Source organism: Chiloscyllium plagiosum, unplaced genomic scaffold (genome assembly GCF_037043375.1).
Source record: "Chiloscyllium plagiosum isolate Xiang-an unplaced genomic scaffold, Cpla_swu_hap1 HiC_scaffold_48, whole genome shotgun sequence".
NCBI lineage: Eukaryota > Metazoa > Chordata > Chondrichthyes > Orectolobiformes > Hemiscylliidae > Chiloscyllium > Chiloscyllium plagiosum.
This window is the reverse complement of record NW_028270186.1, coordinates 9,225,882-9,245,391: the sequence shown is the minus strand read 5'-3', so window position 1 is coordinate 9,245,391 and position 19,510 is coordinate 9,225,882. Positions and strand designations below refer to the sequence as shown.

The 19,510-nt window shown below is 44.0% G+C and overlaps 1 protein-coding gene across 1 annotated transcript in view; it reads right to left on the bottom strand.

Annotated features, from left to right (window-relative positions):
* Positions 1-19,186, bottom strand: part of LOC122543070 (alpha-1A adrenergic receptor-like) — a 20,146-nt gene extending 960 nt beyond the window's left edge. Inside the window, exons 1-2 of the mRNA XM_043681293.2 lie at positions 18,271-19,186; positions 1-738 (exon numbers count right to left, since the gene is read on the bottom strand). The exon at positions 1-738 is cut by the window's left edge and continues 960 nt beyond it. Coding sequence (XP_043537228.2) covers positions 266-738; positions 18,271-19,186 — 1,389 coding nt within the window. The 3' untranslated portion in view covers positions 1-265. The remainder of the gene's footprint in view (positions 739-18,270) is intronic.
* Between the last annotated feature and the right edge of the window lie 324 nt (positions 19,187-19,510).

The following is a 19,510-nucleotide window of genomic DNA, read 5'->3' as shown; positions in this document are numbered from 1 at the left end:
TGAATATGTCTTAGATACAGTCCATTCCTGACAAGATAATCAATCTTGGTGATCCATTTTAACGATAATGAAGCCTTATTCTGAACCTACCTCAACTTCTCAAAGATGGTCAGCATTGTGTGCGCGAGTGAATGAGAAAACATTTGGGGATGGTAGTGATGATGGATGAACAGAATTGGAATGGCAAGTAGCAAATTTCTGTCGAGCTGTGGAATTGGTGGTGTGCCCCTCTGGGAAACCTCTTGTCAGTTCTGGAGTCACTTGATCACACAGGATCACCGTAATCACCAACCGAATAAGCTTGAGGTTTCAAACCCGGTGCATGGTGTGTCTCACCATGAGGTGCATTGGCATCGGTGCAACAGCAGCACAGAATCGTTCTCCCTCTCCCATTGAGATGCGAGCACTTGTTCTCTGTTCCATGATCTGGCTGGGTGGAAAATAATTTCCATTCACAATCTCGATCAGACTTGGAGATCTTGAAGGTCTCCCTGGACCCGACAGGAATGCGTACTACGTGCTTTTGCCCCTCTGCACTGTGGCTGTAGCTCAGGGGAGGGTGAAATGATGCCTTTTTCCTGTGACAGCATTGACCCTTCAAGATGCTTTGAAATGCCTTCCTAAATTCTTTGTTTGAAGCTGGGTATATGATGGGGTTAATGCAGCTGTTGAAATAGCCAAGCCAAAATGTTATTTTGAAGATGGTCTCTGGGGCTTTATACTTCGGGAAGAAAGAACCTGTGGGAGTAAAAGAAAAAAAAACATGATTTAAGGTGTGTACTTGCACTGAGCATCAGGTTGAATTTAAATCAATGATTCATTGGAGGAGGATTAATTTAGTCCAGTTTGAAAATGACAATGAAGAAATTACATGACACGATCCCCAATAATGGATTTGTAAGTGAAAGCTTGTGTTTAAATTGAAGCTAACTTTAATAAGGTGCTAGTCGAAATCCTCCACAAACTGCAAACAGTGGTCCACGAAGGTTGATATTTATGAATACAAAAGTAGGATTTAGCTGGGGCACTTGTGGGAAGGTAATTGAAGTCCTCTGTGCACCGCACCAATCATAAAAAGTATTATCCTCCGAACTCATGCTCTGTGTGAGAGGAGTGGATTTGTGCTCAAGTGCAAAATGATAACAAATTTCTAACACGAGCAGTAAAGCTTGGAGTTTGAGCTATTGGAGGACCACAATGTCTCTGTCAAGTTAAATGCCTTTTGTTGGCAGTTTGAATCGGGAAACATGACAATTGCATGATTGTGGGTCCAGCTTATTTATCTTCCTTTTGAGGCTTCCTGTGCGAGAAAATGTGGACTGGGCTGAAATAGAGTATCAGTCCTCCAAATCAAGATCATCCAACAGCACTTGAGTGGTGCTGGGCAGTGATCCCCATTTGTTGTTCCACAGGTAAATAAACAAGACTGACCAGAAATAGCAAGTTGCTCTTGGAATGTTCTACATGAAACATAGTTTGCAGAAGCAAAATGTTACACAGTATTGCATTGAACATTTGAAGTGCAAACAATCTACTTTGATTTCCTTGCCTTGGTGCTTTTTAAGTGCATTTGTTCTTCGGATAGGTTGATACGCGTCATGCTATGCTTATGCTCTGTTTTTATCACTGCTGGGGAACACAGACCTCACCGTCATCCATATGGCTGGAGTTACCTCGAGGCCCGACTGGGTAGGAACAACAGCTTCAGGGAATTGTCCAGGTAAAAGGCACATACCCTTCTAAAACGTTTGGTCCCTGATGTATTAGTCTGGAACTTTGGCTAAACAGACCATCCTTCAAACTGGCAACACCTTCAGCCATTGCTTGGCTGTGATCTGCTTCTGTGAGGTGGGATGTCTGCAGGTTTCTCGCATCATTTTGAAGTGGCATTGCTGCTAAAGACAGTCATGGAAAGTTGGGTTTCAATTCAGGGGGCCACTGGCACATGTAATGGAGAAACAGGAAGTTTTGATGTTGGGCTTCACAGAAGACCTGCTGTGACTAGTGTCTGTGAATGATATAACTTGGGTTTTGAACTCTCAGTCGCTGGGTGGGGTGGAAGAGGTCATATTTGGGCAGATGAAATTTGAAAAAAAAAGTGTGGCTTCACAGGTCATTTTGTTGTCATCTTCCACTTGTGTTGTCATTGAAAGTTTTCACGGTGAGTTCAGTTGAATGCTGGTTTTGTTTTTAGAGTACCTTCATCCACTCTGCAAATAGATGAGTCTGGAGCAGGGGAGACTTCAAATGCTGGAGGAAGGAAAAACACAGCAGGAGAAGCAACGGGTTGATGTTAAAACTTTTCTGTCTGTGATTGCCAAGTTCAAACAGCAACTTTGTGTTCAGAGGTATTGCATAAGTAAGATAATACAAGATCCTATGAAGCTTGGAATACAATTGATTTTATGTGCATTTATCTGATCTTGCTATTCATCTTAAATAGACAGCAGGCACTTGAACCACTGGCACTCTCTTACCATTGGAGACTATTTCTCCAATGTGTGTTTGATAAGTAAATCATTATGATCTCAAGGTTCTTTGGACAAATAGATGAAAACATTTTTTCTTGTTGCCTGTCACGATTAATGTGATTTCAGAGTATGTGATTTCACTTAGATGAAAAGGGTACCACTGCTTTTAAAAAATATATATAAATTGAGTTTTATATATATATAAATATATGTGTGACATGGATGTGAGATGGAATGTGAGACACTTAAGTTTGAAATGTGTGAACTGAAAGAAGAATCTCCACTGTCTTCATGGAGACAATGTCAGGCCAGGATCAGGAGTTGTCATTGTGATCAGAGCTTTGGTGTGGAAGGCTCCAGACAAGTACAGTTCAGTGTACTTCTTGATTCTTGATTAATAGGTTATAAAAGTAGACTCCCAGCAGAAATTGTAAAATGGATATTTCTTTTTGTATGTCAAGGCCAGGAACATGGGCTTTAAGTGATGGAATGATTCAGATGTCTCATTCCTTCAAGACATTTATGTTCAAGGTTGGTAACCCCATTCCATACTTCTGTCTCCTCTTCAAGATAAGAGTAGCCCCTGTTTATAATCGAGGTGATCAGGGTATTTCGTAGATGGGTCTTGTATGTCATGACAAATGACATTACAATTGTGATAAATGTAGCCTATAATTCTATACGTGAGTAAAGAACTGGCTCAATGCTTAGAGGCATATCAAACAAGACCATTCAGCCCAACAGATCAGTAGCAGTATTCATGTATCATATTAAGTTCCTCCTATCCGTACTTCACTTCATCTACCAATGTATCTGTTCCGTACTCTCTCAAGTATTGAGCTTTCCCTCGCATGCATTTGTACTATTTGACCGAAACACTCGAGTAGCACATTATCTGAGTAGTTATAGATAAACATGGATCAATAAAGACTACTGACTTGGCAACTGAACGGTCCTAAATGAAGCAGCTTTTATGTGAATGCTTCCAAAGAACATCTTAAAATCAAAGGTGTTTTGTCATTTTTGTTGTATTGCACAAGATTGGTTATTATGAGCCTGAAACTCCTTTGTTCTGTGATGGATGCAAGAGGCACATAATTTCAGTACATTGTGCAGTTTGCTGTCAAGCAGAATGAAAGCACTCGTACAATGTTATAATCAACTGTACTGTGGTTTTTGCAGAATGCAAAGTCACAATTCGATCTCCCTGAAAAAGAAAAAGGACTAATCAGAGTTATAGAAAACAAGAAGGATATGAGTAATCAAAACTCCATTTGCCTCAATTGAAGGGAGACATCAAAATGTAGGCACTTTTCAGGCAATTAGATAGTCATAGAAAGTTCGTGATTTTTGAGAGGATTTGTAGCTCAGGTTGATAAGTATGTAAGTTTGCTCACTGAGTTAGAAGGGCTGTTTTCATCACTATACAGGATAAAATCATCGATGAGAGTCTCCGGTGAAGTGCTGGTGGCATGTCCACCCTTTCTATTTATAGGTCTTGTTTTCTTAACCCGTGTGATGTCACGTCCGGCTCCTTTTTTCAAGAGGAGGTAGATGGGGTCGAAATCGATGAGTTTATTGATGGAGTTCTGGTTAGAATGTCATGCCTCTAAGAATTCTCATGCATGGCTTTGCTTTGCCTGTCTGAGGATGTGTGTGTTCTCCCAGTCAAAGTGGTGTCCTTCTTTGTATGTGTAGAAACTAATGATAGTGGTCATGTCTTTCGGTGGCCAGTTGGTGTTTGTGTATCCTGGTGGCAAGTTTCCTGCTTGTTTGTCCATTGTAGTGTTTTTTTTTTACTGTTCTTGCATGGTATCTTGTAAGTGTTAGTTTTGCTGGTTGTTTCTAATGCATCCTTTAATTTCATTAGTCGCTGTTTAAGTGTGGGTAGATTTGTGGGCTACCATGATGCCAAGTGGTCTGACTAGTCTGGGAGTCGTTTCTGATGCATCTTGGATGTAAGGTAATATGGCTGTAGTTTTTGGTTGCATTGTGTCTGCCTGTTTGGGAGTGTTCCTGAGGAGCTGGTGGATTGTGTTTATCGGATATCTGATTCTCTGTGCCCTCCAGTTTTGGATATCCCTCCTCTTGAGAAAAGACCTTGGCTGTTCACCTGATCCATGCCTCTGATGATTTTATAAACCCTGTGCTCCAGAGAAAGGCATACCAGCCTATCCAGTCTCCCCTTGTAACTCAAACCCTCTAATCCCAGTAACATCCTGGTAAATCTCTTCTACATCCTTGACAATTTAATAACATCCTTCCTATAGCAGGGCAACCACAATCGTATGTCGTCCTCCAAATCTGACCTTTGCAATGTTTTGTAATGCTGTAACATGATCTCCCAACTCCTTTATTCAGCGCTTTGACTGACTAAGGCAAGGGTGCCAAATGCATTCTTCACCACACTGTCTACATGCGATGCCACTTTCAAGGAACTATGTACCTGCAGCTCCCCCCCCCTCCGGTCTCTCTGATAACACTACCATTAACAGTGTAAGTCCTACCCAGCTTTGTCTGACCAAAATGCCACACCTCAGATGTCACTGAATTAAAGTCCATCTGCCATTCCTTGACCCATAGGCATGGTTGATCAAGATCCCATTGTCCTCTTACATAACCTCCTTCGGTGTCCACTGCACTACTAAGTTTGGTGTCATCTACAAAATTTGTGACCATGCCCCTCCTATATTCTCATCTGAAAAATTTATAACCATGCCTTACATTCGACAGGACTGAAGCTTTGTAATTCCCTTTGTAAAACTCTCCGTTGCTGCAACTTCACATCCTCATTTATGTTTAATTTCAAATAAAGTTTAAATTTATTTCCAAGACTGAGTGCCACTTGTACAGACAACTTATGTTCAAGGTGCTATACAAATTCAAGTTTTGATGCTGCAGCATCCCATTTATCAGAATTCAGTTTTAGGTGAAATGACCTCTGCATGAATTGTCCCAATCTTCTGTGAAGAGTGTGTGGGCATTATTTCAGTTCCCACTCGCAATTCTGATCCAAGCTTCTGACAACAGTCTGTGATTTAACCAGGCTGTTGGTGACTTTATCTCATGTTTTCTTTTGGTCTGCATTTACTTCCATGCCTGTCAAAATTTTACAATTTTCGCCAGTTATTTTATATGCCTCCCTGGCTTTGCTCCCACCTCCTTTCTGAGTTACTTTTCAACCTCATAAATTACTGTGATACATGCACCTCTCTCTCATTGTGGCCTCTTGTGCATTCCCAATTACAATTTCTCTGTCTCTTTCTCTCTCTCTCTCTCTCTCTGTCTCTCTCTCGCTCTCTCTCTCTCTCTCTCTCTGTGTCTCTCTCTTTGTGTGTCTCTCTCTGTCTGTGTCTGTTTCTCTCTCTCTGTCTGTGTCTGTGTGTCTCTCTCTCTGTCTGTGTCTGTTTCTCTCTCTCTCTCTCTCTCTCTCTCTCTCTCTCTCTCTCTGTCTGTGTCTGTTTCTCTCTCTCTCTCTCTCTCTCTGTCTGTCTGTGTCTGTTTCTCTCTCTCTCTCTCTGTCTGTATCTGTTTCTCTCTCTCTCTCTCTGTGTCTGTTTCTCTCTCTCTCTCTCTCTCTCTCTCTCTAGCAATTGTTTTCATTGCTTCCAGCTGTGGATTATTTTTCCTACATTTCTTTGCCTCTTTTTTTTTTGGTTCTTTCCAAGGTCTCTAGCACAGAGTCTGTCCCCGTTGCTCAGAAGGGAAGGGAGAAGAGGAGCAGAGCATTAGTCATTATGGACTCCATAGTTAGGGGTACAGACAGGAGGTTCTGTGGGATTGAGAGAGACTTACAGTTTGTGTGTTGCCTTCTAGGTGCCAGGGTTCGTGATAGATCTCCGATCGTGTTCTCGGAATCCATGCAAGGGAGGGGGAGCAGCCCCAAGTTGTGGTCCACATCGGCACCATTGACATAGGTAGGAAGAGAGATGGGGAATTCAGGCAGAAATTCAGGGAGAAAGGGAGGAAGCTTTGAGCGAAGACAAAGAGTTGTTACCTCTAGTTTGTTGCAAGTGCCACGTGCTTGTGAGAGGAGGAATAGGGGGAGAGAGGAGTTGAGCACGTGGCCACAGGGATGGTGCAGCGAGGGAGAGTTTTGGATTCTTGGATAATTGGGGCTCTTTCTGGGGTAGGTGGGACCTCTACAAACAGGATGGTCTTCACCTGAACCAGAGGGGCACCAGTATCCTAGGGGTGAAAATTTGCTAATATTCTTTGGATGGGTTTAAACTAATTCAGCAGGGGGATGGGAAACTAAATTGTAGTTCAAGTATAGAGGAGGTTGAGAGTAGGGAGGCCTGAAATGAGGTTTCAGGGTTGCAAAAGGACACCAGCGAGCGAAACGCTGGTTTGAAGTGTGTCAATTGAATGCCAGGAACATCTGTAATGAGCTGGGTGAACTTGCATCATGGGTCGGTACCTGGGATTTTGATGTTGTGTCTATTTCAGAGACATGGATAGAGCAGTGACAGGAATAGTTGTTGTTTCAGGTTCCGGGATTTAGATGTTTCAGTCAGAACAGAGAAACGTGGTCTTATGGCTGCAGAAAGGACGTTTGAGGAGTCGTCAATTGAGGTAGTATGGGCTGAGATGAGAAACAACAAAGGAGAGGTCAACCTGTTGGGAGTTTTCTGCAGGCCTCTGAATAGGCCCAGACATTTAGAGGAAAGGAAAGATTATTTTCAGTGGGAGCGAGAGCAACAGGGTAGTTGTTATGGGGGATTTCAACTTCCAAAAATTGACTGGGAATACGTACTTTAGATGGGACAGTTTTTGTCCACTGTATACAGGAGGGTTTACTGACGCAGTATGTAGACAGGCCAACAAGGGGCGAGCCCATATTCGATTTGGTACTGAACCCAGCGAGGTGCGAGATTTTGACGTAAGTGAGGTAGGTAGGTGATAGATTGGATTCAGGTTCACAAGGAGGTGGTGTTAGAAATTCTGGAAAGTGTGAAAGTAGAATAAATCCTAACCGGCCAAGGGGATTTATGTAGGATTCTCTGGGAAGCCAGGAAGGAGATTGCTGAGCCTTTGGCTTTGATCTTTTGTTGTCATTGCCTACAGGAAGAGTGCCAGAAGACTAGAGGATCGCAAATGTTGTTCCCTTGTTCAAGAAGGGGAGTAGAACAACCATGGTAGTTACAGACCAGTGAGCCTTCCTTTGGTTGTGGGTAAAGTATTGGAAAATGTTAGAAGAGGTAGGGTTTATAATCACCTTGATAGGAATAAGTTGGTTAGGGATAGTCAACACAGTTTTGTAAAGGGTAGGGCATGCATCACAAACTTTCTGGAGTTGTTTGAGAAGATGATCAAACAGGTGGATGCGGGTAAAGCAGTTGATGTGGTAGATATGGATTTCAGTAAGGCATACCCCATGGTAGGCTCCCCATGGTAGGCTCCTGCACAAAATACGGAGTCATAGGATTGAGGTCGATTTAGTGGTTTGGATCAGAAATTGGTGAGCTGAAAGAAAACAGAAGATGGTAGTTGATTGGAAATGTTCATTCTGGAGTTCAGTTACTAGTGGGGTACCACAAGGACCTGTTTTGGGTCCAGTGCTGTTTGTCATTTTTATAAACTACCTGGATGAGGGCGTAGAAGAATGGGTTAGTAAATTTGCAGATGACACTAAGGTGGATGAAGTTGTGGATACTGCCGAAGGATGTTGTAGGTTACAGCGGGATATAAATAAGCTGCAGAGCTGGGCTGAGAGGTGGCATACGGAGTTTAATGTAGAAAAGTGTGAGGTGATTCACTTTGGAAGGAGTGAATGGAGAGTACTGGGCTAATGGTAAGATTCTTGGCAGTGTAGATGAGCAGAGAGATCTTGGTGTCCATGTGCATAGAAATCTGAAAATGGCCAACCAAGTTGATAGGGCTGTTAAGAAGGCATCCAGTATGTCAGCTTTTATTAGTAGAGGGATCGAGTTTTGGAACCATGAGGTCAAGCGGCATCTGTACAAAACTCTGGTGTGGCCGCACTTGGAGTATTGCGTGTAATTCTGGTCACCGCATTATAGGAAGGATGTGAAAGCTTTGGAAAGTGTTCAGAGGAGATTCACGAGGATGATGCCTGGTACAGAGGGAAGGTCTTATGAGGAAAGGTTGAGGAACTTGAGGCTGTTTTCATTAGAGGGAAGAAGGTTGAGAGGTGACATAGTTGAGACATACAAGATAATCAGAGGGTGAGATTGAGTGGACAGTGAGACCCTTTTTCCTCGGATGGTGACGGCAAGCACGAGGGGCCATAGCTTCAAATTGAGGGGTGGTTGATAGAGGATAGATATCAGAGGTAGTTTGTTTACTCAGTGTAGTAGGGGAGCGGAATGCACTGCCTGCAACAGTTGTAGACTTGCCAACTTTACAGGCATTTAAATGGTCATTGGATAGGTATATAGACGAGAATGGAATAGTGTAGGTGAGATGGGCTTCAGCACAGGGCGGCACAACATCGAGGGCCGAAGGGCCTGTACTGTGCTGCAATGTTCGATGTTCTGATGAACCTTGAAATGAAGGGTTTTGATGAATCTTTGGGTCATCTGACCTTCTGGCATCTGATGTCTGTCATGTGTCTTGAGATCCTATTTGCTTTGCAATAATCCTGTGAAGTGTCTTATGATCAGTGTCTTACAATGTTGAATATTATCGAAACATAAACTGTTGTTCACGTTTTGGCACTTTGTGGCTTTACTAATTTAACAAAACTGAACTGTTAGATTTTGTTTAAAATGTTGCATGCAAGAGATGCACAAATGTGTCAATTGATACTCGGGTGAAAATGTCAGTTATAAGCACTGAAACAAGTGTAGATAGATCAGCACATACTAGATGGACTGAAGGGCTTCTTTGGTGCTGTATGACTCTAAAGTCATGCGCTTTTATCCTAACATTCAAATCCTGCAAAGCTTAAGAAACCTCAAGGAATTTACCATATCAAAACCTCAATCGATCAAGATTGGCTGGCGGAACATTTAAAATGGCCAGGGAATAATATTTGCCTGATACATTCTGCATGTCAATACTACACCCAGTCAGCATTAACTTGTACACTATCTGCACTTTTATCTCAGACTGTATAAATTGGTGTTCCCATTAGAATTTGATGCTGTTGACATTCTGCCCCGACAAGTGCAAGACAAGTAACTTGACAAGCATGTACACTTTGCAGCCCAAATCTAGCTACTATGTTTGGGATATCTAGAATTTCAAAGAACTGACAAAAGCTGTGAGAAAATGCTTTGAAGATATTGGAAAATTGTGAAAGTAGACTTCACACATTGACAACATGCATCACGAATGGCCCTGGAGTTATTGAGACTAAAACAGACATAGACACGCCAGAAACTAATTACACAAACCTGTCGCACCTTATTTGTTGTTCTATAAATCTAGCAAGCCATCCGCAATAACCTCCAGATTTGCTGGACCAACCTTATAAACCAACGTGTTTTATCATCAGTCATTAATCTCTTCAAATGGTTGCACTCCATATAGGTTATTGCAGCACAAGTGTTCCTGAATTAAGTTCAAAGCTAAATTTTCCCTTTAATAAAAATCTTGATTAATGTTTAATTTATTCATGTTTTTGTTTCTCTGCTTTGACTGTAATTGGTGATTACTCGACTTGGCTAACACACAGTTGACCTGATCACGAACCTGTCCATATCTCTCAGTAATATTTTCACTTACATGTGCTATACTTGAGTTTAGATTAGAGTGGTGCTGGAAAAGCACAGCCGTCAGGCAACATCCGAGGAGCAGGAAAATCGACATTTCGGGCAAATGCCCTTCATCAGGAATGGCGCTCTACTTAAAGTCTACTTGATCTCTGTCCCATTGTAAAACTTGGATGTGGGAGCCTGCTCTTAATCTGAATGGAAAATAAGTAAATGGATGAGTTGAGGACACTACTAGATGATGCTGAGAATAACCAGTCATTATCATGTCTCTTTGCCTTTATTAATTCGGCACATTTCCTCATCAGGTTGTTTTTTTTTTTGACAGTATTGTACGGTATAGGAGGAGAAACAATATGAGGAAGAATATTTTGTCTTGTTTCATTCTTGAGGAGAAGGAGAACTTTCAATTGTTCATGCTGTGTCTGTTCACAGAATCTATGTTTTGACAACATCAGTTGTCCAGTTGGAAAGTTCTGAGACTGACCAACAGTTGAGATACAGGTATTTCGTTTTCCAGGAAAAATCCATTTCACGTTTTGTCTTTCGAAGTACATGGAGAGGGAATGCCTGCAGTGTCCTTGTCACACTGAAACCTACCTGAGGGAAAGCACCCTGTTTCTCTCCTCCTGATCCTCTGTACAGAGGGCTGGAAGATAGTACATGAAATTACAAACTTGGGAAAGAAATGATTGAAAACCTTGACACAAGGAGTTACAGGTTGTTGTTGACAACTGTTCAGTTCCAGAGACAAAACTCTGCTGTAAGCCAGTGTGGATCTTGCATGTACTTCCATGATTGTTCAAGTTCAGAGGTTTAACACACTCTTATGCCTTAACAGGAATATTCTGATCCCTTTTAGTTCTTTAGTCTTTCCAAAGCAGAACTAAAAGGACAATTGTGAAATGTGGCTTGATCCAAATGATGCAGCTGCTTTGTAGCACACCGAAATGGACACCGAAAACACTCATGATATGTGACTGGGCACAGTTCTCAATGATACCATAGGAACAGCATGAGTGTTTCCAGACAGGCTGTGTTCTCTTCTGGACAGTCTCCTGTGGTTCTTAACTCTTCATTTCCAGTAAGGTTCATAGTGCTTTCTCTTTGAGAAACCTCGTCACCCTTGTGACCTTCCTGTTTGAAAGGCTCCTGTTTTCCCTTCAGTCCAAGTAACTGTTTAAAAGGGACCAAATCCTGGCCAATGCACTGGGTCTGGTGATTTTTGCTTCTTCAATTTTTAAAACATTGCTGCAAAACTTTGTTCCGAGCAGAAACACCAAGAATAGCTGTGAGCAAATTATAACAGATCATCACCAATCTTGTGTTTTCAACTTAGACCATATGCAAAAGAAGCAAGTCTTCTCCTTCATTTGAACATGGCTGACACATTTCTCAACGCCATTCTCCTTCCTTCTCCTTATCACACTTGATTCCCTCTCTGGTTGAGAACCTGTCTATCTCTGTCTTAAATATGCTCGATGACTAGGCCTCCACAGATCTCTGCGGCAATGAGTTCCACAGATTCACCCCCCTTTGGCTGAAGAAATTCCTCCTCCCCCCAGTCGCACAAGGTCATTGAATCATGCTGAGGCTGTCCTCTCCTAATAATGGAAGGATCTTTGACACTTCCAGTATATTCACGTGCTTCAGTATTCTGTAAGTTTCAATGAGATCCCTCCTCATCCTTCTAAGTTGCATCCAGCATAGACCCAGAGTCCTCAACTGCTCCTCATGTGACAAGCTATTCATCCGTGGGGTACTCTGGACCTCCTCCAACTCCAGCACATCCTTCCATAGACCAGGGTCCAAACTTTCTCAGAATGTTCCAATTGCGGCCTGACCAGAGCCTTGTACAGCCTTAGAAAAACATCTCTGCTGTTATATTCTAGTCCTCCAGCTAACATTGCTTATGCCTTCTGATCTGCTACCTGAATCTGCATGTTAACCTTCAGAGAATCCTGAACTGGGACTCACAATTCCCTTTGTCCTTTAGATTTCTGAAGCCTTTCCCTGTTTCTAAAGTGGTCTATGCCTCTCTTCATCCTACTACAGTGCATGGCCTCACACTTTTGCAAATTGTATTCCATTTGCCACTTCTTTGCCCATGCTGCTAACCTGTCCAAGTCCTTTTTACAGCACTCCCACGACCTGCCTCTGGATCCTCCCAAAGAGCAGCCCATCCCCCGATAAATGTGGTTCCAGAACTGCTTTAAATATTCTAAAAGACGCCTGGCCAGAGCATCATGCAGCCTCAACAGTACAGCTCTGTTCTTGAATTTTAACCCTTTGAAATGAATTTGGTTGCATTCATTTCTGTGGCAAAATATACAAAACGGAAGACTTAAAACGTGACTTGAGCATTTAAGATCATGATGAAATGGTAAACACAGACTTAATGTTGAACCGTGACAGTCAGACAAAGGGTGTCATTTCAAACTAGTGCAAACAATTTGAGAAGTTTATCAAAGGAGCTGCCAACCTGTGAAATGTAATTTCGCACCATGTGAAGGTATACTGACACTCCAGTAATTATTGAGGAGCTGTTATCAATGGCGATTGGGGGGGGGGGGGGTATTGCCCTGCTGTGGGTAGCATCTTTGCCTCTACTGTGAAGCTTTGGGATCAGGTTCCACCCAAGAAAGAATCATTTCTTGCATGTCAAAATTGACTGATTATGAATTGCAAATCTTTCCAGTACATGAGTGGCAGAATGTGTCTTGCTAAACTTGAGGCAGAATTACGCCTCTCAAGCTGTGTGGCCCCTAGTGGCATGCTAGCAATCTGGTCCAGTAGAAACGAGCCATGGAAACAGAAATAATCATGTGCTTGCCTGTTTCATGCTCTCAATAGGAGGCAGCCATGACTGGGGGGAGTGGGAGCAACTATCACCCTGTGGGCTGATTGGTCTCCACATCTCTCTCATTTTCATATACTTCACTAATCTTCAAACTGACTGGCAAAAATGGCATCAAGCCTTCAATTCTGGTGCACTTGAATAATATTTTCAGCATTCAAAGATACTGAACCTGCCCCTTTTTATTGTTAAAGACTCAAAGAATTTTTTCATTTGAAAAGATGTGCTTTTTTTTTGAAGAAGAGAAATTGAGACTAAGAAAGGCACAGGTGTTAGAGCACCATAAATGAAAGGATGTGGAGTAAATGGAGAAGGGAAGATTTGTTGGCATAACATGTAACCTGTTTTGTTGCCTTGCAAACAGAAGCTTTGAATTCAGAGTCAGGTGTCCTAAATGCACAGAGAAGCGCTGGAGCACACAAGGGCTGAATAATTACACCATTTCCACAAAGTGGATGGTATTCTGTTGATTGTCGGAAGGGTTGATCAAATTTGTTTCTTGCTGAATTTAATGAAAAATTTAAGTTATTTAAAATAATACCATCTCAAATAATAGGGCGTGCATTTCATCTTGAAACCTGAATTGGTTGCCCAACAAAAACATTTGTCATAATGCAATCTGAATGATGATCTCCCTCTCCCCACCCACCCCCTCTTCATTTTTTATCACCATGCAAGGAAGAAAGTGCCATTCTGTAATGAGTACAATCAAGGCTCATGACAAAAAAACAATTAATCCCCTTTCATCCCCATGGCTTGAATTCATTCTAATGTTTAATAAAAAATAGCCATCATGAATAACAACAACAGGAAAAGTTGCATTTGTGCAGCACCTTTTTAATGCAGTAAAATGTCCCACAATACTAACAGATCCTTTACAAATAAAATGGTAACATTTGACTCCTTGTTTTGATCAAGTCATCAGTTTGCAGGTTTAATAAATGATTTTGGATTTGGCAGCTGCTTGAAATGATTGATCTAATGGTTGTGATATCTTCTCCACATTGTAAAAACATTTTAATGTGATTCAAACAGAGCACTGTTTGGTGCAATTCAGTAACATTTGGTTTTTGTGAAAATTTCAGTTGGATTTGGGGTTAAGGAACATCCTGCAGGGAAGTTGAAGAAAATTTGTGATGAAGTCAGGAGATGGAAATAATTGGCCTTCAAGTTGAAGATTGTAATATAAAGTTGTATCTTTAGTTTGATGTGTTACATAAACATGTGAATAGTGCCTGGAAACTTTGAGTGGAATCTAAACTGTGACATCTGACCCACAAATACCATAATGTGGAGTGTAGGTAGGGCACCTGATCAAGAGGGCTCATGGGATACTGTTTGTCATTTGGAATGAGCTTAAACTTAATTTTTATGTCTCAGTTAGTAAGGCATTGGTGAGACAAGATTGTAATAAGTGTGTGTAGTTTTTGGATTCCTTATTTAACAGAGGATGGAAATGCACTGAAGGTTTGGTTGATTGATTCCCAGGATGAGTGGGTGGTCTCAGGAGGACAGGTTGGACAGATGGACTTGCTTCTTTTGGAGTTCAAAAGAATGAGAAATGCCTTGGTGGAAGTAGATAAGAAATCCAGAGGTAGGGGTCACTTATAACAGCATTTCCTAATTTTTTAAAAAAAGTCCTTTGGGGATCGAGATGAAGAGATTTTGTTTTTTGAGGATTGAGGAACTTTGAAATTGTGCCTCAAAAGGTAGAAGAGGCAGTCTAATTGAATATTTGCATTTCAGAGGTTTATCTATTATCAGCTCTCTGGTTCTACAGGTCAGTGCAACATAATCTGAAGCCTATATCTGCTCCACTATTCCATTTTCATCCATAGGTTTATCCAATGACTATTTAAACGCCCTTCATGTTGGCGAGTCTGTTGCAGGCAATGCATTCCAAGCCTCTACTATTCTGAGTAAAGAAACTACCTCTGACGTGTCCGGTATCTACCACCCTTCTATTGAAAGCAATGTCCTCTCATGCTCGCCATCACCACCTAGGAAAAATGTTCCCTATTTAACTGTCTGATTATCTTAACCTTTGATTCCTCTGAAGAGTATTTATCTGGTGTGGATGAGAATGTGGAGTGTGAAACACACCATCAACCATCATCTTACCAACAACAAGTTGCAGGGGCCAAATATTCTCAGATTTCTCTTGTTGTACGCAAAGCCCATTGTATTGCTACCAGTGGTCCTTCTCACCCCATTTCAAGTCATATAGTCGTTCACCATGGAAACAGATCCTTCGACCATAATCCTGAACTAAACTTGTCCCATTTGCCTGTGCTTAGTCATCACCCTCGGAACATTTCTTATTCATGTACTCATCTAAATTCCTTTGAAACGTTATAACTGGATCTACATGCATCATTTCCTCTAGCAGTTGAATTCACTCATGAACCACTGTTTTTAAAAAGCCTCAAATGACTTTTAATGTTTTAATCTCTTTTTATGTCCTCTAATATTTTTTAAAATGTTTTTCCCCTTACCTTAACAATATGCCCCCAGTCTTGAAATTCCCCCCCCCTACTGTCCAGAAAAGAAATATGATATTCACCTTAACTGTAAATCTTATGATATAATAAACCTCTTAAGGTTACCTCCTAAACTCCACTGAAACAAATCCCAGCAGATCCAGCCTCTCCTTCGAACTCAAACCCTCCATTCCTGGCAATATCCTGGTACATGCCTTTTGACCTTCCTGCAGCTTAATGACACCAGTTATACAACAGGGCGATCACAACTCGACATAGTTCTCCATCAGAGGCCTCACCAAGATCTAGTACATCTTCCCAACTCCTCCGGTACTCAAATGTCTGTGCGTTGAACACAAGCACGCTTCCCATCACCTTAAACACCGTGTTTATATGGAACCTTTCGCTCTCTCAGTACCACAGCACTACCCAAGGCCCGACTTTTAATTGGATAAATTCTATCCTTGTAACCAAAATTCAATATCTTTTCATATTTTCTTTTTCTGGTCACCTGAAACCGGCGCAATCGACGGGCTGGCATTCCGTTTGTTACAAAGATGGTTGTGGCTGACCTATCATTCTTGCAATATCCTGTTTCATTTACCGAACTGCAATCGAATCTTCGTGTCACCTCAAGTCCCATTGCATAGTTTTTTTTGTGGTCTTTCTTGGTGCGTTTGCCAACTTTTTAGTACGATTCGGGGTCTCGCTTCTGTGGCTGCAATTCTGAATTTGCACGAAAAGAAAACTGTCCATTTCCTTTTGATATCCTCACTCTGAACACCCCACGGCTTCCTGTGCTTTTCACCTTTTAAGAAAGCCCGAATAATGCTGAAAAAATATTGGTTCCAAATGGAACAAGAACATAGTTCCCAAGAAAAAAAAATAAAAACTCCTTTCTCTTATTCGGCAGGATGCTTGGTCAGTAAAGTTCACTACCAGGGGAGAAATATAGCATCGTAAATTCCCCACGGTGTGGAAGCAGGCCATTCGGCCCATCGAGTCCACACCGATTCTCCAATCAGCGTTCCCCCACCCACACCACTCTCTCGCTGTAACCATGCATTTTCCATGGCTAATCCCATGCACGTCCCTGGACACCAAGGGCAATTTAGCAGGGCCAATCCACCTAACCATTTCTCTGTGCCCTTCTTTCTAAAACCATTTGTTAGAAATATTTCTATCCCTTTAAGATTGAATGCGCTTTATTTCAGCCCATAATTTATGGTGCAGATAATATGAAACGGAATGGTTGCAGTATGGTACAATTATCGAGGAGAAAGTGAGGACTGCAGATGCTGGGGATCAGAGCTGAAAAATGTGTTGCTGGAAAAGCGCAGCAGGTCAGGCAGCATCCAAGGAGCGGGAGAATTGACGTTTCGGGCATAAGCCCTTTTTCAGGAATGAGGAAGAAGGGCTGGTGCCCGAAACGTCGATTCTCCTGCTCCTTGGATGCTGCCTGACCTGCTGCGCTTTTCCAGCAACACATTTTTCAGCTCATGGTACAATTATTTAACCCAACTGCATTCCGGCGCGCTCTGTTGGATTCTGTCACGCTCCCTGTCTCTGTCTTTCACCCCGCCCGGCCAACTCCTGCTTTCGTCAATTTGACTTTTTTTTTGAGTTTGAAATTTCTCTCCTCCGTTGTCCGTGTCTTTTTTCTCCTTTTTGACACGACCGGAGTTAATCCTCACCCTCGCACTGTTGTAACGGATTCCACCGACGCTGGGTGACAGTTTTACTCTTTCACTCAATATCGGAGCTGGTAGTAATCTTCTGTTCCCTTATTTGTGCCCCGCCAAGGTCTCCACACTACTACTGTCTTAGGAGGCTCTGTCACCGCTGCTGCTTATCCAAGCTTTTGTTGAAACCGCGTGGATGCTGCGCTTTCCCAGCAACACACTCTCGACTCTAGTTTCCATATCAGTGACTGAGTATTATTTGCTGCTCAAAGAAAGTGCACTGGTTTCTGTTCTGTCTCGGGGAAAACTGGACGACATTGTTCCCTCTGACACAACATTCCTCACGGTTTATACCCAAACCCAAAGGTCAGTCGTGGTCCACGGTAAAATGTTTCATTATCAGTTCCAAACAGACCCTCTTTTCGAAACATCCCTAAGATGGTGATGACCGATGTCGCACTCTCAGAATCAGGGAGATGTTCAGCACGGAAACAGACCCTTCGGTCTAACTCGCTCACGCCGACCACACATCCCAACCCAACCTGGCCCGTGTGGCTCCAAACCCTTCCTATTCATATACCCCCTCCAAGTGCCTTTTAAATGCTCTAATTGTACCAGCCTCCTCCACTTCCTCTGGCAGCTCATCACGCACCAACCTCTGTGAAAAAGCTGTCCCTTAGATCCCTTTGAAATCTTACTTCTCCTCACCTTAAACCCATGCTCCAGAAGACTCTTCCCCCCCCCCCCCCCCTCCCCACCCCCACCAAACCTGGGAAAAAAAGACCTTGCCTGCTAACTCTATCCATGCCCCTCCCGCGTCACTTTATACAGATTTATAAAGTCATGAGCTTCAGGCAGAGGCTGGGGCTATTGTCCGTGGAGGGTGGGAGGCTGAGGAAGGGGGGCTTACCTTAGCGAGATTTCACACCTCGGTCTCTAACGCTCCGGGTCAAATATCCCCGGCCCCTTCCGCTTGAGTCTGTGCAGCTCAAACCCCACCAACCCTGGCAAAGTCCAAGACTCCGAGAGAGGCAACTTTTCCCGCACCATTGTCACAAGTGAAACATTGGAAGGTCAGAGTGCAATGGAATGGTTTCTTACCCAAGGGCAGGACCACGAAAAACGGGAGCCAGCAGAGAATGAAACCCCCGACCACGATGCCCAGGGTCTTGGCCGCTTTCTTCTGCTTGGTGAACTTGAAGAGCAGGACTGAGAACTGAGTCTTCAGCTGGGAGCCCCGGCCACCGGGCTGACCCTGACCCTGACCCTGACCCTGGTCCAGCCCGTCCGCCCTCCTCTCCGGCCGGTGGATGCGCAGCGTTACCCGGCCCCCCGTCTCCCTCTTCCTGCCCTCCTCCAGGCTCCTGGTTTCCCGCCTGGCCACCATGTAGACCCGGCAGTACATCACCAGGATGACGGCCAGCGGCGCGTAGAAGGAGCCCAGGGCTGAGAAGAGCACGTAGCCGGGCTCCTCGGTCACTTGGCACACGGTGTGGTCAGGGGGCGGCGGCTCCTTCCAGCCCATCAGGGGGCCCACCGAGATGACCAGGGCCAGGCTCCAGACTCCCAGGAGGGTGAAGAGAGCCCTCCCCTGGGTCACCAAGGTCGGGTGTCGCAGCGGGTAACTCACCCCGATGTACCGCTCGATGGAGATGACGCACAGGCTGAGGATGGAGGCGGTGGAGCAGAGGACGTCCAGGGCCGCCCAGATATCACAGAGGAGCCGGCCGAGCGGCCACTGGCCCTGCACCTCGAGCCAGGCGGACAGGGGCAACACGCTGCAGCTCAGCAGCAGGTCCGCGACCGCCAGGTTCACCGTGAAGTAGTTGGTGACCGTCTGCAGGGGCCGGTGGCAGACCACCGACAGGACCACCAGCACATTGCCCAGCAGGGCGAACAGGATGAAGGAGCCCAGCGTCAGACCCAGGGCGATGGCCCGGCTCGGGCTGGGAGGGGACCGAGCAGAACCGTTCAGCGCCAGCACCGAGCCGCTCCTGTTCTCCGGGAGGACCCCCATGTCCGAGCGCAGTCTCTCCTCCCCGACCCCCCCCCCCGTCCCTCCCCGTCCCTCTCCTCGTCTCCTCTGCTCTCTCCTCCCCTCTCGTCTCCTCTTCCCTCCCTTTCCCTGCCCTCCTCTGTCTCTTTCCCTCCTCCCCCTCCCCATCCCCCTCTCCCTCCCCCTCTCCCTCCCCCCTCCCAGGGAAAAGGGGGTAGACTCTCCCCCTGCTGGGATTGCCCCGCGGTGCCCAGATCACGAGTTGACCCCGAAAGGCGAGGGTTGGAGCAACTTCTCAAGTCACCCCCCCTCCCCACCCTCCACCAGCAGTAACCCCCCCCCCCC